Raw genomic sequence first — 23,214 nt, 5'->3', positions numbered from 1 at the left:
TACTATAAAAGGGCTCACTCCAGTCAGGCCAAAGAGAGCCAGGGAGCCAGAGGAGAGGAAGTGCGGCTGAAGGGCTAGGTAATGAAGACACCCTCAAACCACTGGAAAGGGAGCCCTAAGGTAAGGGTGAAGAAAGCATTAAGAGAGAGAAGCGGGGAACTGTGGGGAAGTGACCCAGGGAAATGTAGGAACTCTGGCAGTGAAAGGTCGGCTGCCAACAGTTGCTGCCCTTAGGGTCCCTGGGCTGGAACCCGGAGTAGAGGGCGGGCCCGGGTTCCCCCCAACCTGCCACTACAGAAACACCTCCTGGGAGGGGAAGACAGGCCCCTGTCAGGACAGGAGGCTGAACTGTTCTTGAATAAGCCCGTAGGGACAACAGAGACTGTGGGAGTTCTCTCACCAACTTCCTTGGTGGCTTATGATGAAAAGGGCTCAGTAGACTGTACCCTGGCCCTAGAGAGAGAAGGGCTATGTGGAGGGTCGCAGTGAGCCTCTGAGGCTAGCATAAACTGCCTGGAAGCGCGGGACCCACAGGGACAAGGTTGGAGCTCTGCCACACTATATAGATATATATATATATATATATATATATATATATATATATATATATACACACACACTGCCTTCCATTTAAACATCTGAAAACTTGTGTGTGTATATATATATATATATATATATATATATATATACACACACAAGTTTTCAGATGTTTAAATGGAAGGCAGTAGCATGAAGTACAATTAGAATTTGCTGGGGGATGGACTGAATGACTTAGCAGGTCATTTCTGTCTCTAATTTCTATGGCTTACGTTAAGAAAGGGAAAATTTAAGATGCTTATTTGGAGAAAATTTCTGTTCTTAAAATGTATTTGAATAGTCTATCACTTATCACTTGGGACATTTAATAGTGCACTGGACAAATCACTGGGGAATGTACTGTATTCTTTTCTATTTAAATTCTTATATTGTACCCATCACCTTGGTGTTCTGTGTGTCTGCATGGGACAGTTCTGCATGGAAATGAGATGGATTAGATGACCTAATGAGTCTTTTTCATCTCTTATTTCTGTGATTCTTAGTTGTCTGTTAGCGGTGAAGGGAGCAGGAATGCCAGAGTCCTTCCTTAGTCCCAATCCTTCGCATAGTACAATATAGTGTGTCACTGCAGCCTCTGGAGATAACCCTACACCTAGTCAGTACTGTACAAATATTTTTCCATCATCTATAGGTATCAGCAGCGGTGAGCATTCCATTCTGGCAGTGGTTTCTACAGCAATTTGGCAAGAAAAGTGCAGCATGTGGGATTTCCGTAAGTAAACCATTATGAAAATCTACGCAACATGGCATCTTACATGTCAATAGCAGCTTCTTCAGGAACCGTTCACAACTTTTGAATAAAAACCGACACCAGCTGAAGTTTGCCTGATTTCAGGGTTCATTTCAAACCTTGAATTGTACCAGTTCAGGCAAACGCCAAGTTTTTCAAAGAAATTTTCCAAGAGATGGGTTAGTGAGTGAAGACGAGATGCAAACTTGACCCAAAGTCTAACCAGGTTCCACTTTGTATCTGTCTCACAGAGATGAACCTGAGCACAGAGTTTCAGATTCAGATCTGAACTGCCCTATGTTCAAGGGCTATGTTATCTGAGATTTAGCTTGGCCAAATTTGGTTGTTTCAGCTGACTAACTCAGTCATGGGGGAGGGAGTAGTGAAACCCCCGTGAACTGAATCGGGGGCAGATCTAGCACGAACCCCTTTGAACCAAAAGGATGAGCTTCCTGCAACGTTGGTTTTCCCTCTTCCTGCAAGTGTCCACAAAGTAAAATAAATCAATGAACTGCTAGCGTCTTAGCAATCCCAGAGGAAAGAAGCCTAATTTAACTGTCACAGCTTCCCAAGGCAGAGCCAAGATGCCTGCCTGAGCTTTTGCTGATTTTTTTTTTTAACCCTTGACAGAGGGCAAGCAGCAGAGAGAGTTCCCATTGCTATCTGCCTTGACTCCTCACTCTGGAGCTCAACTTGAGCTTTCAGCCTGGACACGTCATACAGGATGAGGCGCTTTAAGTCCCTGGGAAGGAGGCAAGGAAGAAACTGGGAGCTTTATGCAAAACTCTGCCTGTAGATGAGTCTTGTCACTGGCTGGATTTCTCCCCTGATTCTAGCTTTTTAAGTGTTATAACCTTTTTAATAACCTCAAATACTTCACGGCTGGTGGTAGCTGTTGGTGTAACTAATAGCAGCAATTTGTTGAAGCTAAAATCTATATATTGCAGTGACGTCTGATGAATTGGAGATGGGCTGAAAGCAAAACACTGGCTTCAAATACCTCTGATCTTTGGATGCTTTGAAATATGCATGTGAAATTCACAGTTCAGGACCGTCCCTGCTTCTGACTAGCACGCCTCAGGGGAACAGAGTTACCTCCTAGGCACTGTCTACGCAGCAAAGAAAAGTGCTTTCTTCAATCCAGTTGGCTCAATGAAGTCAGTTTACCATTATTGGAAAGGCCCCTCAACACAAACAAATCATGGTCTAGCACTTTTACCATTGTGTTAGCTAGTTGTGTTGCAGACTAAGAGGGAGCTGGATTGAAGAAAGCACCTTTTTTGCCATGTAGACACACCCTCGTATGGCGTGAGTACTTCCTGTTTGCTCGGTGAAAGTCTCTTGTCTGGCAGTGAATCCCAAAGGCTTCCTTCACCGTAAGCTCAAGAGAACCTGTAGCTCTTCTATCTGCTCACCGTCACTGTGAAAGCAGAATTGCCTCATTAATTGCAACTGTATTTCTGTCACTGTAGAAGGTTCTGAAAAAAAAATCTGAAGAGAGGTGGTTTTCCCGCCATAATTTCAGCCCCCTTCAGGGTGAAGGGAAGAGGGACTTCTCTGAGGTGATTTGAAAATGGGATGGTTACCTGAAAAACTGAGCACCTGTATAGACTCAGCATTATAGTATAGTTCTTGTATTCAAGATGATGGATGTAGACTCCTTTTTTACCACTCCTCCTCATGTTTAAATTGGTTGGAGGGGGTGGCTTAGTGGTCTAAACACCAGGTCTATAATATCTAAATTTCCTGGAACTACAGATTTAAACCTCACTAGAGTTAACCCAGCCCTTCGTCCATCTGGGGTAAAGAGATTGAGTTATGTGTGGTGCATAGTTTTTTGGGTAGATATTTAAAAAATGGAGGCCATTTCTGCTCCATGTGGGTGTTAAAGATCTCATGCAGTTTTTTCTGTAAAGGATTGCTCCAATATTCTTGGCCAAAATTTCCCTTCCCTCTGCCCCACTGTGCTATGCAGGTTACTACCGTTCGGCCACAGGTGGCTCCATTTCCATAGTGCTGCTTGTCAATCGTTTGTGAAGTTCTTCTGGATGGGAGGCATGTTCTGACAACAGAATATTGCCGTTACTGCTTCTGGTGGGTCAGGGGAAAGGGGGAGAGTGATCACCTCAGGATTTAAAGGTCCTTTTGTTTTAGAAGTAGAAAAAATGAGATGCATGGGATGCTTATTGCAGTGATATTTTCTGCAGCTTAGAGAACTCTGGTCCCACATATCTGCCTTTGCACAAGAGATGCTTTTGAGAATTACCATTTCAGTTCTGCCTGTCCTGGGTCATGCTCCTTCCTCACTAGAAAAATCAATTTTAAATCAGTATTATTATTGATTTAAAAACCTCTCTGGATGTTCTGGCTCCCGAGTGGGCACACAACGTTGAGCACAGAGTTAATCGTCAAATTGTTTGCAGGCAATGTATGATCTTGTATTGCTGGAGTGCTCTCTTGTGGTGAAGTAATGATTGTGCTACAAGCATTGTAGGCTAATGCAAAGGCTGTTTATGCTGGGAACTTGTAGTCTCGGAAGGTGGTTTGCTACTCCTTTGGGTTTACCAACAAATGCCTGTTCCTTAGATGGGAACTGCATTTAAAATGTAAGACAAGTGTCCCCTGCTTAAATGGATTAGACCCCAGCAGGCAAGGTGTCCAAGATCACCGCTTTCCTTGCAGAAGAAATAAATAACAAGCGCGAAGTAGAAGCACCCTCACTGAAGTTCTCTGCTCATGCCCTCAGCCTCCCCAAGCCTCAAATATAGTGCAGAGAATCAAAATGAGCAACACAAACCCAAGAAGCTTTAAATATTTGTTATTTAACATAAATTACATTTTCTGCAGACCTCAGCTTTGTGCTTTGTGACGCATTGTGTCAATTATTTACAGGAATGTGAGGTGATAGCACAAGACTGGTACGGACAACTGGGGAGTATGGCTTTTGAGTCCACATTTTAAATGGGGAGTCTCTAACTCATATTAGCCCATTGTTTCAAATGGAAGCGAAGATGCTAAGCACTGCTGAAAATCAAATCCAGGTCATCCAAATTTAGATTTCCAATTCTGGAAATGTGGGCCTTCATGATTTACCCGAGGTTATAGTGCGAGTCAGTGACAGACATGAGGAAGGTGGTGGGGTAAATTGTCCTACTGCTAGCCACTAGACCATATTGCCTTCCTAATGTTCGTTATTTATACTTAGTATCCAGGTTTTTGAAAAAGTCACTGAAGACCAAAGTGTGCCATAGCGCCTTGTAAATCAGTAATTGATTTCACCTGTGAAATGGGTTATTTTAAATCCAGACATGACTCAAAGCCCCTTGCAGTGCCTTGTCTGTACTGGAAGTGTTCCTGTTGTTGAAAATAAAGGGGAGATGGCAGCACTGGCTGACTTGTTCTGTTCTAAAATATTGTCACTTCTAGAGCCCTGCGCAGGACTATTTTTTTAATCTCGCTCCTGTCTTGCTGTGCAATACCCACTACCACTCCCACCCACACCCTCATTGTTTCTTGCATTTTTACGCTGCTCCCACCCACAAAAATCGTAGATCCCGCAAATCCTAAAAGAGAGACAGATTTTTTTAAACAGTTGGTTTATATATATATATAGATAGATATATAAACAGAATTCAGACACAATTTTTACCACTAATAAAACCACAAATCTTGCTTAAACCATGTAAACAATACTTTAACTCTTGTTATAATAGACATCAAATCTCTTTCTACCCCTCACTTAAAGTTAAGTATTAAAACGTTTATATAAAAAAAAGATTGTGTTTTCCCACAAATTACTAGTCTGGGATTTTGCCCACCCATTCCCACCCACAACAAAGTACATTTTACCCACTCCCGCTGTTATGGCAGTGGGCCTGCAGGACCTGTGGGATCCCAGTTCTGCTGCAGAGTTCTAGTCACTTCCTCCCTTATGCTAAGTTAAGTAATGAACTAGGACCCTGTGGGAGCACCATTCTCAGGGCCGGCTCTAGGCACCAGCAAAACAAGCTGGTGCTTAGGGCGGCACATTTTTAGGGGCGGCATGGTCGGCGCCAGAATGCCGCCCCTGCTGCTCCTAAAAATGTGCCCCGGCCGCCCTAGCTCACCTCCGCTGCTGCTGCTCGCGCGCCAGGGCGTGCGAAACAGTTGATTCACGCACCGCTGCTCGCCCTCCCTCCCAGGCTCTCAAACCTGGGAAGGAGGGCAAGATCCCGAGCGGCCGCGGCGCGCGAAACAGCTGATTCGCGCGCCACTGCTCCCCCTTCCTCCCTCCCTCCCTCCTAGGCTTGAGAGCCTGGGAGGAGGAGGCAGGGCAGGGGATTTGGGGAAGGGGTGGAGTTGAGGCGGGGCTGGGGCTGAGGTAAGAAAACGGGGGGCGGCCAAAATTGTTTTTGCTTGAGGCAGCAAAAATCCTAGAGCCGGCCCTGACCTTTCTCTCACAACACTGACACTTTAAGCTTTGTTGGACCATAGCAATAGATAAACTGATGTTTCACAATGCTGCCTCTTCTGTGTGAAAAAATATATTTTCCGTTGTATGCCATATACTTTTCATATACCTTATCTACCATTTTTCTTCTGGTTCGTCTTTCCCTCTCTTAGTGGATGATTCCTTTTGCGGTCATGCTGGTTACAATCCCAAATCTGGTTTTGGCTTACGTGGTGGCCTTTGTCTCTGGTCTGAGTATTGCAGCATCTTTGCTGTTGCCATGGTAGGCAAATCTTATATTTGAAGTGCGTATGTGTGTGTACTGTGTGGAGTTCACCATGTAAACACTCAGAATTTGGCATCCTTACCACCCAGTGGTATCTGAGAAATTAGAGTTTTCCCTATATTTAGACTAGGAGAGATCTGTGATAACTATGTTGTAATCAGTGTCACGTGTCAACTGTTAATGTCTGGTATGTGTGTACATATATGTAAATGCTCTCTGAAAATATTCATAAATTAATTAGTAACCTACATGTGTCTAGACGTCCTGAGAATAGTAAATCAATCAGTCGTTTAGATTTAGTTTTTAATAGTACTCTAGAATTTATATTGGAAATTGCATACAAATCAATTAATGCTACACAATTAAGAATGTAGCATGGGCAGCCTGCACCAAGCTGTAGATCCCTACAAAGCAGCCCTATGATGGAGAGCAAATGCAGGAGTGTGCTACAGGGGCAGGCATAGGTGCTGACTCCGTGGGTATTCCGGGGCTTTGACTTTAGGTCAACAACTCTAAATCCTCTGCATCAGTGGGAGAATAGGCCCTTTTAGTGTCCTAACACTGCTGCTTTGTTAATGCACTCTAGTTAGTTATATGATAGGGCTTCTCATAGATTCACAATCACCCAATATCTAACTCAGATATTTTTGTACCTTTCTATTATCATAGAATCATAGAATATCAGGGTTGGAAGGGACCTCAGGAGGTCGTCTAGTCCAACCCCCTGCTCAAAGCAGGACCAATCCCCAACTAAATCCATTTCTATTACTTTAAAAAAGAGGTAAATATTGTAACCAGGCGATGTGAATAAAATTCTACCTTGGGGTTTTGTTCGCTTACTAGATTACAACTTTGTGAACTACTGTTGTTGTCATGCATTTCCTATTAAAACTTTTTGTCCTCCTTTCAAACAGTATAACTTTCTGTATTTGACTAGCTCCCTGCAGAAGTAGTAAATTAAAACGTCATCAAACTCATCTCTGAAAGAAGGTTTTCTGTTTAGTAGTTAAATTACACAGCAGTGTGCTGCAAATGTTTTAACAAGTGCCTCCCTCAAAAATGTTCCACCTCAGTCAGCAAATTTTACCATTACTAATTTTGGTCTGTTGACCTAGCAGTGCAGAGTTAATATCTTCTTTTCTGTTTCTGTGTTCTTTGCCATCTGACTTTCTCTGTTTGTAATTCTCAGCCTAAATATCATATAAAAAATAAATGATCTCGTTTGCACAATTAATTCCACAAATCAAACCTTCAAGAAAAAAGACTCTGTAAACTCTATATTAAAGAGGCTCAGAAACTTCCGCTTGAGGCTTTTACACTCCTCTTCTCTTGCTGGTCTGCAGGTCAATGTTGCCCGATGTAGTTGATCACTTTCGCCTGCTGAATCCTCATGCAAAGGGACCCGAAACCATCTTTTATTCTTCATACGTCTTCTTTACCAAGATGTCGGCTGGGATTGGATTAGGAATTTCCGCAGCAAGCCTGGAGTAAGTGATGTTTTATATCCACTTAGTTGCTGTATTAAAGGGCTCTGAGGTGCTGTGTGGTAATTGCCTTCTCACCATTTGTGAAAACTGGGAGCTCAAAGACCGAGTCTGGTTGCCAGCTTGAATTTATAATGGCCGAATCCTAAACACAAAATTGTTATCTGACAGGTCAGACTTCTGGTCACCAGGACACCTGGTGGCCTGTTAAGAACTGTTTGGTTTTATATTGTTTTCTTTATGTAAGGGGACTGTTGCCCCCTTACTAACATTCAGTGGGGGTAGGGTGACCAGACGTCCCGATTTTGTCGGGACTGTCCCGATATTTGCTCGTTTGTCCCGCGTCCCGACCAATGTTTGGTCGGGACGCGGGACAAACAAGCAATTTTTGCCCTCCGCTCTGGCTCGCGCCCCCTCCCTCGCCCCAACTCCGCCCCCTCCTTCCCCCATTGGATAGCTCCCCAAATCCTCGGCCTGGCCCCACCCCCTCAACTGCCCCATTGGATCCCTCCCCAAATCCCCGCCCCCTACCGAAGCACGCCGCATTCCTCCTCCCTCCCAGGCAAGCGCTGGAGGGAGGAGGCCCGGGGACAGCGGGATGAGTCCGGCCTGGCCCTGGCCCTGGCCCAATCGCAGGCAGGAGGGTGGGGGGTACCTGCAGGGGGGCAGCCCCGGGTCCAGCCTGGGGAACCGGCTCCCTACGCGCCCATGGGTGGGGGGGCAGCAGCTGTCCGCGTGGGGACTCTGGTTCCTCGGGGCTTCACCTCCGCCACGTGCGCTCCGGCCCCGGAGGGGTGTAGTTGGCGCTGGGTGCCAGGCAGATGCCTCTGCCTGACACGCGGCGAGGGAGAGGCGGAGTAGCAGCTGGAAGGGCCGGTCGGGCTGCACTCCCGGGCCCGCGGGGAGCTGAAGCCTGCCAGGGAAGGGGCTGCCACACGCTGGCGCGCCCGCGGCCAGCCCAGGACGGTCTCCGCGCAGGGACTTGGCGGGGGTGCTCCCCCTGTCCGTGCCCATCTCCGCGGCATCGGGCTCCGGGCAGGGGTTGTTGCATCCCGGGACCCGGGGGCCGCTGTTTACCGGCACCAGCCTAGGCGCTTTCCGCTTGTTCGTGCTTTTTTTTTTTTTTTTTTCTCCCTACCGGCTTTTTTATTTTTTGGCTCCGCCCCCTTCCCCCCCCCCCCCCCCTGCGCGTCCCGATATTTCGCCTCTCTGATCTGGTCACCCTAAGTGGGGGTGTTTTGGTTGGCTAGCTCCCAGCACTAAAAGGGGAAGGGTCGATGGCAAATCAGGAGCCTGAGACTGACAGTCCCCAGGAACAATGGGGAGAGGCCAATGCTCCAGATCAGCCTGATTGACAGGGCGGGCAGCTAATCAGGGAGTCAGGAGGCCAGAGGGGGTCCCGTCCTCCGTGTGAGCTGGAATTGCCTGGGTCAGACAGAGTGGGGCCGAGCTAAGGAGAGAGCAGGGGACCGAGCTAAGCTGCTGGGAGCAGAGCTGCAGCCCCAAAGCCAGAGCACAGCCAGAGAGATCAGAGCTGCCCTGGGAGCAGAGCTGCAGCAACCGGAGCCAGAGGGGCCAGACAAGCAGCCAGGAAGCAGGTCAGTGCTGGGAGCAGAGTCACAGAAGCAGCCTGCAGAGCAGACCTGTGCTGGGGGCAGAGCTGCAGCAACCAGAGCCAGAGAGGCCAGAGAAGCAGCCCAGGGAGCTGGAGGCAGAGCAGCAGCAGCAGCCGTGCTGAGGCCGAGTGGAGCCGGGGCTGGAGCAGTCCGGAGCTGGGTGCGGTGAGCAGCTGGGGAGAGTGAGGGGGACCCTGGGCAACGGGCCCAGCACAGGGAGACACCTCAGCCAAGAGGCCTTGCAGGCCAGACTTGGAGGGGGGATCATAACCCCAACCGGGCAGAGGTGACGCTGGGAAAAAGGGTCCTGCCACCTAGAGCCTGAGAGCGTGTGGCCACCGCCAGAGCAAGTGTCCAACCCGCAGCGTCTCTGCAGCACAGCCAGGGCCTGAGAAGGAGCCTGGGACCTACAAGGAACAGACTGTGAACTGCCCTGACGTTCCAGAGACACTGTTTGTAATGTTCCCTGCCACAGAGCAGGGTGATGTGTTTTCTTTTAACCTTTCCCATTTTTCCTTATTCTTTTTTAAAATTAATTGTTAATTAAACAACTTGTATTTGCTTTAAATTGTATGAAATGATCAGTGGGTCAGGGAGGTGCCCAGTGCAGAGAAAGTACCCCGGAGTGGGGACACCCTAGCCCCTGTCCTGGGTGACCACCGCAGGGTTGGGGGTCGAGCCCTCCAGGAATCCTGGGCCCAGCTTTGTCGGGGTTTACGAGGACTCTGCCAGACAGGAGAGTGGAAGGGGAGTCCTCAAGGGCAGGGAGGCCTCTGGGTAAAGGAAGTGGGAGCGAGGACTCGGATCCTTTCGCTAGTCCACTTCACCGGGGTAGTGCAGAAGCCAGGAAAGTTCCCCACAATAGCGGGACCATTCCCCCGCTTACATTTAGGTAGCAGCATGGACTTAATGGTTTGAGCACCAAGAGTCAGGAGACCTGGGTTCTGTTCTCAACTCTGCCTCAGGCCATCTTTGTTATAGAATCATAGAATATCAGGGTTGGAAGGGACCTCAGGAGGTCATCTAGTCCAACCCCCTGCTCAAAGCAGGACCAACCCAACTAAATCATCCCAGTCAGGGCTTTGTCAAGCCTGACCTTAAAAACCTCTAAGGATGGAGATTCCACCACCTCCCTAGGTTGACTTCAAGCAAGTCAATTCTTTGGCCCTCTGTTTCTCCTCCCACTGTTTGTTTAGTCTGTTTAGATTTAATTTTATTTTGAACAAAACTAGCATTTTTTCTAGGAAAAGCAGACCATGCCTTTTAAAGCTTTCATGTCATCAAAAACCCAATATCCAATGGAAAAATTTCAACCAGCCAGATTAATGTCTCGAATCACTTTTCAAATAGAGCCAGTGTAATTAACCAGATATTTCTGAAATGTGCTTGAAAAGTGGAACTGGTCACTACAGGGCAGTTTTAAGCTGTCCTCCAAATTCTTGCACAGTGCTGTGACCCTACAACCTCCGCTCCACGCTGACCTTGACTTTGCACTATAGAGGTCACGTTATGTAGAGCAGGAGATCAAGTCCCAGTTGGCAGTTGTGATTTAACTATGTGTCTTCTGCCACTGCTACTCCAGTTTAAGACTGGAGAACCAAAATGAGAAGAAAGTGGGATGTAGTAGCTCCCGTGTAGACTGCACTGGGAACCACTTGTCAGTACTTATCTGTCCACAAGATGTTATGAATTTGCAGCAGATGCTGCAGTGCTTTTTTTCCTCAAGAAAACAAGTCTCTGTGTTTTAGTGACTACATACGGAGAGCTCATAACTAACAGAATTACTGTCAACTGATTAACGCTACTTCACTCCAGTTAGCGAGCTCCCAGCAGTTTGCCATCTGCTGGAGTCCAGAGCTGACATTTATGGGAGAACATAGGAGGCAGTTTGATGGAAAATGGGTAATAATTTTTCATAGGTGCATGTTCAGGATGAAACGGAATAATTCCACAAGTTGGCACTGAACAGCTCAGGGCATCAGTAATTGTAATATTATGCACACCTCTGGCCCTGATTCAGCCTATCACATAAGTACATGCTTAACTTTAAGCATCAGAGTAATCCTGTCCCTGTTCAGCAAAGCCCTGAAGCATGTCCTTAGCTTTAAGGAGGTAAGAACTTCTGTTGATGCCAGAGGGACTACTCACCTCCGTTTAAAGTTAAGCACATGCTTAAGAGCTTTATTGAGTAGGGAAAGGATTCATTTATCAGACAAGCTCCCCTATACAGAGACTTGGCAGAATTAAATTTTTATTTTTTTATAATTCTGATGGATAAAATCAATATTTATTTTAAGCATTTTTTCAATTTTTATCTATTTAAATGTTCACAGTGGCACAAAATTATGGGTTTTAAGTTTTTATTTTATTTTTATCTATTTAAATGTTCACAGTTGTGGGAAATTATGGGGGGAGATCAGACCATTATTTAATGACAATAAATGTTGAGATTCAAAAAGCTACAGCTTTATAATCGTTAAAACACAAATTGTCAACATCACGTCAGAATATACAAAATAGATCTCCTTAAATCAAACTCTGATAAGTTCTCAAGGATCATTTTTTCTTATTTTGTCTCTGTGTACATTTTGATTATTGTCAATGGAAATATTTTTTTCCTCAGTTTGTGTGTGTACAGTGAAATCAACATTTATCAATAAAAATCTAATCCTTCCAAGTCTAGCTATATAGGATTTCATTTCACTATTGTCTCTCTTTGTTAATATTAAGTCTGTACAGTAGTAACAACAGCATGTAGTTCCATGCTTTGACTGCATAAAGGTAATGAAATTATTTCAGAGAAGGCACAAAGACAAGGAGTGGAAGAAAGGGGGCAAAGGGCTGAAACCAATGACAAATCTCATGTTGGTAGCTGTAGGATTGACTCCCCTCCCCCCAAAGGGAGCAGATAAGATATAAAAAGAGGAAGTGTAAGAAGAAATTGGAGCAGATGTTCAGTTGGTGGTGTGAGGGCAGGAGATCGGGGAAAGCCCTTAACGTGACCAAGTGCCTTTTAGGTAGGGGAATAACAGCAATGTCCGTATGTGTGTTTTTATAGGTTTGCTGGTTATAAAACAGGGATGTGCAGGCAATCCAGCACTGTGATCCTCACACTGAAAATCCTGATTGGGGCAGTCCCTGCCATCCTCATTGTTATAGGCTTATCCATACTCCTCTTCTACCCAATCACTGAAAAAAGTCGAAAAGAAACTGAATTTGCACTCGAGCTGTTAAGGTAGGTTTGACTCAGCAGCAAAGGGAAATAATATCGGAGCAGCCTCTCTTACAGGATGCCAGGGTTCAGGGTGGGGGAAATTATTAGCTACTATCATAGTTTTGGGTTTTTTTTAAGTTTTTAAAATTCTGTAAATTAGCAGAACATTACGTTTTTCTAGTATAGGGTTCTCAAACTGGGGGTTGGAGCCGTCAGCCCCTAGCCCAAACCCCGCTTTGCCTCCAGCATTTATAATGGTGTTAAATATATTTTAAAGTGTTTTTAATTTATAAGGTGGGGTCACACTCAGAGGCTTGAAAGGAGTCACCAATACAAAGGTTTGAGAACCACTGTTCTAGTATCTTACCTTTGTTGCAGAGTCCTTGCGTATATAGGGTGTCTTTGTAAGAGATTACTTCTGTTTCGTTTCCCAAAGTAATCTGTAAATTTAAATGATACAAAATAATGCACAGAAATCGCATACTCCACCAGCCTTCCATGGGTGAAACATAGCACAGCACCATTATACTAAAGTTTAAGCTTGGACGTGGAGAATATTGTACCCAGTGGAAACCAGAAGGGGATATTTCTTAGGTCATGTTTAATTATATTCTCCTAAGCTATCTGCATATGGAAAAAATGTGACTTTTTTTTTCTTTCTGGTGTGTAAAGAAGGTCTGAAATCTTGTGGTAGGGTGAGATTTAAGCTTTTGTTCTGTATGTTTTTTATATTTATTCATATTTTCTTTTCCTTTCCTTTTCTTCCTGGAAGACTCCTGGTCCAATTAAAAAAAATAGGCCAAATATCAAGGGTGAGGGGAGTAAACCCTCAGCTGTCATTGAGCATCTTTAAGACAATATTAAGTCCTCAAAATATACTGTAGAACAATCCCCCCTATCTGGATGATGGATTAGGTAATATAATAGGTCTTTGCTGTTTCTCCTTTGTATGATCTTAAAATACCAGATGTGGAAATTGGTCAAGACAATATAATAAACATACCTTGCTAGAGGTTCTCACCTTCTCTCTGTTTATTATTTGAGGTTGCTAAATTTTAGCCTGTAAGTTTAGCTAAAAAAATAACAGTAAAATTACAGCCAGCAGGGAAAAATAGAAATCTCTTCACCTGTGATCCTCTCTGCTTTTTACAGAAGGAGTCATCCGAGCACTGACAACCTTTCCAAAAACGAAGAGGATACCTGGATATGAAAGTTCGGAGAGAAGTGACTTTTCAAACCGAAGTCTGACCTCAGATTCCAAAGCACTGTACTTGGGGGGTGGGAGGAAGGAAGGGAAAGTCTTCTGAGTTATACCACTTAAGTTTTATTAGAGGATACTGGAAGCACCAGTACACAAGTGCAAAGGGCTCTGATACATTAATGGTAAGGATCTGATTTTGACTGACAAAATACGAAGATTCTGAGGACAGCCAATAGGGTGCCTCACGGGGATGCTCACAGTTCATAAGTATGTAAACTTCATCCAGTGTTCTGATGCCCTTAAAGTGGTGTTAGAAAGATTCAGTAGGTGGCACTCTTCCCTCTTGTCAGTGCTGAACCAAAGCCCCAGCACTGTACTGAGGATAACCTGCTTCTGAAGATGCTGTGTTTTGTATGAGACATAAAACCAAAGTCTTGCAATCACTAAATTTCTTCTGGAACTGTTGGCAAGATCCAGGGGTATTTAAATTTGATGTCCTGGCCAAACTTTAACTCAGGAGATTACATTCTTCTGACCTAAATTATCCTGGTCGCCTCTGTTGGATACAGTATTCTTCATCACTTTTTTCTAAACTGTTTGCTGCACATTTGCTACGTGTCACTCCAGAAGTGTCTGCATTTCGGTGGCTGATGGACGTGATCCTTGTGTATAATTTGTTTAAGTTTGTAAAGCCCTTAGGGATTCTGAGGATGAAATGTGCTATAAACATGTAAGATTTAGTGCTTCTTTTTGAGTTCCAACAAGCCCTGGATGCAGTTGGTAACAGAGCCGCATGTTGAAAACATTCTCACAAATAACTGCTCCAAACCTGATTTTAATGTGACTTTATTTGGGGGGCGTTAAGTCAAACTTTTACATTAATAGAGGTCTACATTTTCAAGAGTGATTGACTAGTGGTCTTGGGTGCCTCAGTTTTTGAGTGCCCCCTTGACACTTCATAATGCCCAGTTGTCAGAGTGTGGGTGCTCTGCCCTTTCTAAAAATCAGGCCCACTTCAGGCAGCTCATGTTGGAGCACCCAAAATCACTAGTCACTTCTGGAAATTTAGGCCCTACATTTTTGTATTTTACTTGTATGAGGCACACATTCCCACCAGGGCCGGCTCCAGGCACCAGCGTTCCAAGCAGGTGCTTGGGGTGGCAATCTGAAAGAGGCAGCAGTCCGTGTGTTTTTGCCACCCCAAGCAACGCACCGAATTGCCGCCGCGGACGGTGGGGGCAGTCCGTGTGCCGTTAGGGCAGCAAGCACTTTTCCGCCGCAGCGGTAATTCGGCAGCAGCTTCTATGTTCAGCTGCCCGCGGCGGCAATTCGGCGGCAGTTTCTGTCTTCCGGCTGAAGACAGAAGCTGCCGCCGAATTGCCGCCGCCGCGGAAATGCGTGTGCCACCCTAACGGCACATGGACTGTCCCCGCCGTCCGTGGTGGCAATTCGGTGCGCTGCTTGGGGCGGCAAAAACAGTAGTGCCGGCCCTGATTCCCACATACAGAACGCTGTCCTGCATCTATTGAGAGCTGCAGCAATGCTACAAATTCTCAGCATATATGTAGCAATTTAGAATAACAAGCCTGCACCGGTTATCTAGTTGGTGCCTTTTTGAGCCAAGGTGCTTTAGAAGCATTAATTAAAGCCTCACCACACCCCTGTAAGGGGTACATACTATTGTGCACATCTTGCAGGGGGGGAACTGACCCACCGAGATTAAGAGCTAATCCACCTCCCATTGGAGTCAGTGGGAGTTGGATTAGGCTGTAAGTGATTTGCTCAAGGTCATCCAGCAATTTAGTGATGATACCAAGACTAGATTCCAGGAAGCCTTTTATTGAAAGACATTGTGAAGTGAAATTAATGCATTCACTGGGGTCTTTTGTTTCTTTTTAGTAGTAGAAAGTTCTCAATCCAGTTTAAAATCTAATGCCTGATTTAGCGAACCGTCTCCATTTAGCAAAGCACTTAAGCATCTGCTTAAGTTCTATTGACTTTAATGAGACTTAAACACATGGTTAAATGCTTGTTGACTAAGGATGGACTTAACCACATGTATAAGAGTTTTATGAATTGAAGCCAAAATCTCCTTTTGGTTTATGTCATGGACAAAACAGAAGTATCTGTATACTTGTGGCATTTGTCTTTGAGAGACTACAAATCATAAGCAGCTTTGTCAATTTGGAGTCTGATAGAATTTGAAACCGAGAGATATTATATTCTAAAATATTAGTTTTCTGTTATGCAAGTAATATTACATAGCAGCGAAACTGTAGAAAACAAACAAGTTAGAAGTGCCAATCTATACCTGTAGGTAATTTTGGTGTCTTTAAATATTCCACTTTTAAGACAACAAAGTATTAGTAGAAGCCAGGTTGCCTATTCAATTTAACTTTTTGCAATGCAAATGTTACTAGCTAGAGCAGGGGCGGGCAAACTTTCTGGCCTGAGGGCTGCATCGGGTTTCCAAAATTGTATGGAGGGACGGTTAGGAGAGGCTTCTCGCCCCCTGATGGCCCCCTGGGACTCCTGCCCCATCCAACCCACCCGGCCTGTTCCCTGTCCCCTGACAGCCCCTGGAACCCCTGCCCCTGACTGCCCCCCGCTGCCCCATCCAATCCCACCTCTCCTTCCTGACTGCCCCTTAGAGACCCCTGCCCCCATTTAACCCCCCCTGTTCCCCGCCCTCTGACCGCCCTGACCCCTATCCACACCCCCGCCCCCTGACCACCACCCCGAACTCCCCTGCCCTCTATCTAACCCCCCCTGCTCTCTGCCCCCTTACCGTGCTGCCTGGAGCACCGGTGGCTGGCGGCGCTACAGCCACGCCACCCAGAGCACCAGGGCAGGCAGCCACGTCGCCTGGCTGGAGCCAGCCACACCACTGCGCAGCACAGAGACCGGGTCAGGCCCGGGCTCTGCAGCTACGTTGCCCCAGGAGCTCGCAGCCCAGAGCATTGCATCGGCAGCAGTGCAAGCTGGGGCTGCGGGGGCGGGGGAACAGCGGGGAGGGGCTGGAGGCTAGCCTAGGAGCTAAGGGGCTGGGCAGGAGGGGCCTGTGCCCACCTCTGAGCTAGAGAGCTAGCTCCTCAGTTGCTATAAATCCATAGTTTCAGGTCAATGGAACTACATCCATTTATACAAGCTAAGGACCTAGCTTGGTGGGTTTTTTAATAGAAGGGTAGCTGAAACTGCAGACCATGTTTGATTAGACATTTTTAAGGCTGCATGTCTGTCATGGAGGTTACGGAAGTCACGGATTCCGTGACTTTCCATGACCTCTGTGACTTCTGCAGCGGCCAGTGTGTGGCTGGCTCCAGGGCTGCCCGAGCAGATCAGGCCTCCCCTGGGCCAGCAGCACCAGCCACTGCTGGGACAGTTTGGGTATGGGAGGGGGCTCAGGGCTGGGGCAGGGGGCTGGGGTGCAGGGCAGCGCTTACCTCAGGGAGCAAGGGGGTGGGCCAGCACATCCCTGCAGTTCCTAGGCAGAGGGGCCAGAGGGCACCGCGCGCTGCCCGCACTTGCAGTTGCCGCCCCCGCAGCACCCATTGGCTGCGGTTCCAGGCCAATGGGAGCTGCGGAGCCGGAACTCGTGACGGGGGTAGCATGGGGAGCCCCCCGGCCTTCCCTCCCCCTAGGAGCTGCAGGACACGTGGAGCCAGGTAGGGAGCCTGCCAGCCCCGCCAACCCTCCCTCCCCGAACGGGTCCCGGGCCATGTGCCACCATCCCCCAGACCCTCTGCCAGCACCAGCAGGGGTCCCGGGCTGCGTGCCGCCACCTGGCCTTCCCCCCAGCACCAGAGGGGGTCCCGGGCCACGCGCCACCACCCGCCTTGCCCCCAGCACCAGTGGGGGTCCCAGGCTGCCCGCTGCCCTCCCCACCCCCCAGCACCAGCAGGGGTCCCGGGCCGCACGCCGCCACCCCGCCTCCCCCCCAGCACCAGCGGGGCTCCTGGGCCACCCCCCATCACCTGCCACGCCCCCGGACTGCCCCCCCTCCCCGACCACCTGTGGCCCCCCAGCCCAAGTTTTAGTTAGAGGTATATAGTACAAATCATGGACCGTCATGGGCCATGAATTTTTGTTTACTGCCTGTGACCTGTCCATGACTTTTACTAAAAATACCCATGACTAAAACATAGCCTTAGACATTTTTTAACTTGACCATGGCCTGTGCAATGTGTACTATATCAGCTGTGCAACTGGGTTTACAAATTGCATAATACACATCAGACTTCAGCCCTATGCAGTGTGCGCTTTCTGAGTTATAAAACCGCACCTTACCTCTGCTTCTGGCAAGAAACTTGTCAGGGTTTCTAATGGAAATACAAATAGTCCTGACCTTGCATATGACAGTGTTAATGAATATCATCAAAATATGGCAGAAATTTTTGTAGATAAAACATATAACTATATTTTTATAATTTGAATAGTGCTGAGTTATTTTATCGTATTAATTATCAAAGTTGTATTTTTGTTCATAAAATGAATGTATTTTTGTAAGGTTTAAAGAAAAAGCACTAACAATGGATTTGGAGAAGGAAGCAGGATAGCGATTTTTTGTATCGTTTTTCAAGGCTTACTGTTTGCACTGTGAATGAATGGATTTTTTTTCTTCTAGCAATTTTTTAAAAACTAAGCACAATCATTGTCTATACCCTAAACGTGTGACAGAAAGAATCAGATCTCTGTATTATTATGTGTGTATATTAAATATTTACAACAAGTACAATCCGGATTGAGTAATAACTCTCTCTGCTATAGCTGAACCTTAGAGATAAGGCTGCTAACACAGGTCCATATTCAGTCCATGATGCATACAGGGATTTCCATTTGTCTTTTACATTCATACAAGAGCAGAATTTGAGTGGAGTCGGGCAGACCTGGGGCCCCAATTTTGCAGCCATGGACCTTCTTGACTGGGAGCTCTTTCGGGACCGTTGGGCCCATAGTTTGTTTCAGAATCTAAATCCTAATCTCCTTTTGGATTTGCCTTTATGGGTTATGCATCCATAAAGTTCAGAAATATGTAAATCTCCTTGGGAGACTGCTAGTGAGGGAAGCTCTTGAGTCCCTCAATGAATGACACTTGTACAGTAATTTGAAACAATTGCTCAGTTTATCAAGGACAAAATAGTACAGATCAGTGATTTCCAAGCTTTTCAGGCAACAGAATCCGTTATATTACAGCTCTCACTGTGACAGTGCATCGTTATCTGACAGGGTTCGAGGGATATTAATTTTCTAACAGTTTTTGTTTGAAGTGTAATCTTATAATCTTATAACCAGGTTCTCCCAACCATACTAAAAACAACACCCTCCCCCCTCCAGTTAGAGTTGGAGTCCAATCCTGCCCCATTGGAACTGATGAATACCTGGTGTTGCTTTTAATGGGAGCAGGAGCAGTCTTGGCTTTTTAAATTGTGCATGCCCTTACTTAGCCCGCTCCAAACCTCAGTCCTACCAGCTCCAGAATTTGGAGGGCCCCAAGCTCCACTGTGGGTTAGAGTGCATACAGCTGAATGGGAAACAAGCACTGACAGTGCACTACGGCCCAGCATTAAAACAGGGAAGGGAGAGCCTAGAGAACCAGTGATAAAAGCCTGAAGCACCCAGGCTTGTATGTTTATAAGTGATTGGGATAGACCAAGTGAAGCAGGTCTGTATGTATAGCCTTGTGTAGTCTGAGGCTTTCTAGATCCAGTCTGTAGTGATTGATGCAGATTCCCCATTGATTTTCTATATTTGTGAGCTACCTCAGATAATAAACACCCCCTTAATGGTGGAGAAATGGTGGTTTAACTTTGATCAAACAACTCCTTTCAACTTTATATATATTTTTTTCTGATATTGAAAAAACATTTCTGGCTTGATAACATTCCACCAAAGCCCATGAGGCTCTTTGCAAATATCATGAATTTCTGAGCTTTGGTTTTCCTTGACAGTGAACCGATGCTTGTTAGCAACCCAAGCATCCCCTCATCACGGGCTGCGGGAAGAGGAGGAGGAGTGTTTATTTTGCTTTACAGAGAAGTCACTAAAATGTCCACTGTTGCAATGGAAACTGGGAGTTGCACTGTTGCATTTCCTGTAAGAAGAATTCCCAGATGTAAGTCCCAGCTCACATTTGTGTGTCAAATGTCTTTCGTTTTGGAAAACTGATGCACTCCTCAAGACAGGCAGATCAATGGAGTTCATGTAATTGTTGGCGGGATGCGAGAGTCATATTTTCATATATTCTGCTCCAAGATTCCAGTGCTTCATTATGAGCTTTTTGTTATTTTTTTCTCATTCAAAGAACATGTTTCAGATACTTTGACAGCATGTGCTATATATTTCTTATGCCTATACAGGTAATATAGGTATAGTACATGTTCATAATATATAAAAGGAGTACTTTCATATTGGTTCACGTATAAGTCCATACATCATCTTGCATTGAATCCAGTGTGTAAGACACATGCTGTTTGCATCACCTGTTGCCTATTTAGATAGCATATTAAACACATATGGCCAAGAGATGAATGAGGTAGACAAAAAGGCTATGTCTACACTTGCATGCTTCCCTGGGTATTTGTCCACGTACTGCTAGCGCATGAACCCTGTACCCCTACTAAATATCCTCACATGCTGAGTTGGGCACAGGTACATACTGTGCACAGGCATAACCCATGTCCACGCGTCCCCTTTTCGGTATGTGACAATAGTACTACCTTTTCAGGGGCAGTATCCCAGAGTCCTGTGTGTCACAGGAGACACAATGGGAACCACCTTGTTGTGTGTTGCTGGTACTGTACATCTCCTTCATACATTTGGTGATAGCAGGTTCTGGTCATCTTTCCCTTCTACCAAACAGCGCTGGAGATGTGGAGCAAGTGTACGATAATGTGGTTCTGCTACTGCTCACTGGACAAATGTTCATGCGATACAGTATCGGATCCATGACGGAACTGGTCCAGAAAAATTTGAGATAGTGAAGATGGCTGATCCAGAGGGGGAATGAAAATCCACTGTGGTCCCAAGGAACAGGTGTGTTGAGTGCTGGGTTTCCAATGTTATGTCCATGGGTGAACTGCCTAGTTCTGGTCCCAGAGAACCAGCTTGGTGTGGTGGGACCACATTAACTTGGAAACATGGGCTGATGACTAGTGGCTGCAGAACTTCAAAATGAGGAAGCAGACCTTCACTGAGTTGTGTGAGGAGTTTGCACCAATCCTCCAGCACCAGACAACTCGATTTCTGAAATCCATACCAGTGCAAAATTGGGTGGCTATCGTCCTTTGGAAGCTGGCAATACCTAACAGCTATTGGTCACTTGCAAAGCAGTTTGGAGTTGGGAAGTCAACTGTTGGAGCAGTGGTTGTACAGGTTTGCCAGGCTATCAATACTGTGATCTATCTGTGCATTCTTGCCATAACTGAAGTCCCTGAAATTATTGTGGGATTTCAGAGGATGGGTTTCCATATTTTGTGGGGCCATTTATGGAACACACATCTCTATACTTTCCCCTCAGAAAGGGGCCAGGGAATATGTGAATTGAAAAAGTTACTATTCACAGGTTCTCCAAGGCTTAGGAGGCCACAGGAATCGGTTGATGAACATGAATCTTGGGGACACCAGAAAGGTCCATGATGCCACGGTACTCAGGAGGTTGGGGTTGTACTGCTGGGGAGAACAAGGACTTTATTCCCCCAAAAGGGTGTGATTATGTACAATGTTTCTGTGCTGACATTTATTTTTGGGGACCCCACATACCTACTCTTACTGTAGCTCATGAAACTGTACCCCGACATTGCTGACTCAAGAAAAAGGGAAGTTAACTATAGATTTAGTAGCTCCAGAAAGGTGGCTAAGTGTGCCTTTGGGCGGCTGAAAGCCCACTGGTAATGCCTCTGGACCAGTCTGGATGCCAATGTGGCCAATAGGGTTTGGATTATTTTGGCATGCCGTGTCTTGCAGAATGTATGCGAGGCTAAAGGAGAATACTCCCACTCTGAGTAGTCACAGGACAGATCTGTTTCTCAAAGCGTGTACAGGCAGCCAGATCCAACCCATGTGCACACAGCGCAGGAAAATTTGTGATGCTGTGTGTTAGTACATCATGGAACAGGAGAGAGCTGGAAGATGATTGGGGTCTGCCGAAGGACACTACTGTGATGTGATGGTGCTGTTGGAAAAGCTCAATAGAGCATTGCCACATACTTCTGTTGTGAGACACCTTGGTGGGTTTCAATCCCCTGTAGCCAACATTAACATACTGATTGAAAAGCAGACAATTGGGGAGGGCCCTCAACGTTAACACCTTTGGCCATGGTGTTGTGCTGAGGAAAGTTTTAATGCACTTTGAGGGCATCCTTGTGCAATGTTTTATGGGGTGATGTGATGGGGCAGCTGCCCATCACTGGCAGAAAAGGGGTTAAAAGCAGCCCTATGGGGGCTGTGACAGTCAATTAGAAAGGGGCGGAGAGGAGCAGCCAATCATAGCCTGGCAGGCTCATATAAGAAGGGCTGAAGGGCAGAGCAGAGTTCAGGAGCTGAGTGGAGCTCCAGGCAAGAAGACCAGGCTCCTAGCAGGAGAAAGGAGTGCCAGCACCTAGGACAGAGCAGTGCTGCAAGCAGGGACTGGGGGAGCTAGAGAGAGCTCCTGGCTGACTGCTAGGCTCTGCAGGCTGAGGCCCTGAGGTAAGGGCAGAAGAGGGTGCTGGAGCCACATAGGGTGACCAGACAGCAAATGTGAAAAATCGGGACAGGGAGTGGGGGGTAATAGGAACCTATATAAGAAAAAGACCCCAAAATTGGGACTATCCCTATAAAATTGGGACATCTGGTCACCCTAGAGCCACATGGGAAGCAGCCCCAGGACAATGGACTGCAGTTGCCAGTGAGGGAGTGGCTGGACAGAGATTGCAGGTCCCCTGGAAGGGGGGAACACAGAGTGTGGCACAGCCGGAGGGCAGTGTCAATGAAGAGGATGCTGCAGTCCTGGGAGTGGGGCAGGTCCTGGAATAAAAGTGATGGTGGCAGGGCATCACCAGAGGAGGGCGCTCTGGTGAGCAGAGCTAATTCCCATGACAGCTGGCAGGAGGTGCCAGAGTGGTAAGTGAACCCCGTTACAGGCTTTAACATTGTTAAAGTAATTTTGTAAAAGTTCTGTAAGGTTTGGAGAAGCATTCCTTCCTCAATGTTTTCTGACTCTGTTGCTCTCAGCACTTATGAGGTGCTATGCACCATTGCTCTGGTGGAATGAATACTCCCATGGTTTCCAGTGGTGACTGTTTGCTGGGGATAGGGGAGGAGGGGTAGTGAAAGCACTGCACTAATCTTCAGTGTCAATTTAGTTTTGTTTCCCTTGTCTGTATTGACACTTAAATCGTTAAAGCCATAAAGCAGTTTCAGTTAACTTATCTTCCGTTTTTCATTCTGGCGCTTTGGACAGTGGCAATTATTTCACAGCTCACTTCATTGTCATGAATGCTTTATTTATTTATTTTCAAGACATTAGGAAATGCATTGGCCGGGGGAGGAGAAAGGGGTTGTGGGAGAGAGGAAATTGATTGCATTTCCATGGCACCAGAAGTCAGCCATGTGTTGAGAATTCTGATACCCCATCCCAAGCCTGTGGGATGTATCAGGTGGATCATATTCAGAAAACAA

At 46.4% G+C, this 23,214-nt stretch overlaps 1 protein-coding gene and 2 long non-coding RNA genes across 5 annotated transcripts in view; 2 read left to right on the top strand and 1 right to left on the bottom strand.

Annotated features, from left to right (window-relative positions):
• The window catches only part of MFSD2B (MFSD2 lysolipid transporter B, sphingolipid), a 66,222-nt gene extending 47,930 nt beyond the window's left edge, over positions 1-18,292 (top strand). For both annotated transcript variants that reach the window (XM_005297405.4, XM_042848680.2), the window contains 5 exons: positions 1,229-1,309; positions 5,930-6,039; positions 7,386-7,529; positions 12,201-12,377; positions 13,509-18,292. In XM_005297405.4, coding sequence (XP_005297462.1) covers positions 1,229-1,309; positions 5,930-6,039; positions 7,386-7,529; positions 12,201-12,377; positions 13,509-13,566 — 570 coding nt within the window. In that variant the 3' untranslated portion in view covers positions 13,567-18,292. The remainder of the gene's footprint in view (positions 1-1,228; positions 1,310-5,929; positions 6,040-7,385; positions 7,530-12,200; positions 12,378-13,508) is intronic.
• Positions 5,732-16,486, bottom strand: LOC112058901 (uncharacterized). Of its 2 annotated transcripts, XR_006174081.2 has the most exons (3): positions 16,346-16,486; positions 12,724-12,796; positions 5,732-7,671 (listed from the first exon to the last, which is right to left on the bottom strand). It is a non-coding gene; the product is annotated as an uncharacterized LOC112058901 (long non-coding RNA). The 2 variants fall into 2 exon arrangements; XR_010599375.1 differs by lacking the exon at positions 16,346-16,486 and having other exon boundaries at positions 12,724-13,513.
• On the top strand, positions 7,667-11,819 carry LOC135982173 (uncharacterized). The gene is made up of 2 exons (XR_010599376.1): positions 7,667-7,801; positions 8,755-11,819. It is a non-coding gene; the product is annotated as an uncharacterized LOC135982173 (long non-coding RNA).
• Positions 18,293-23,214: the final 4,922 nt, after the last annotated feature.

Source organism: Chrysemys picta, chromosome 3 (assembly GCF_011386835.1).
Source record: "Chrysemys picta bellii isolate R12L10 chromosome 3, ASM1138683v2, whole genome shotgun sequence".
NCBI lineage: Eukaryota > Metazoa > Chordata > Testudines > Emydidae > Chrysemys > Chrysemys picta.
Note: the sequence above shows the minus strand (reverse complement) of the source record. Positions and strands in the feature narration are given on the sequence as shown.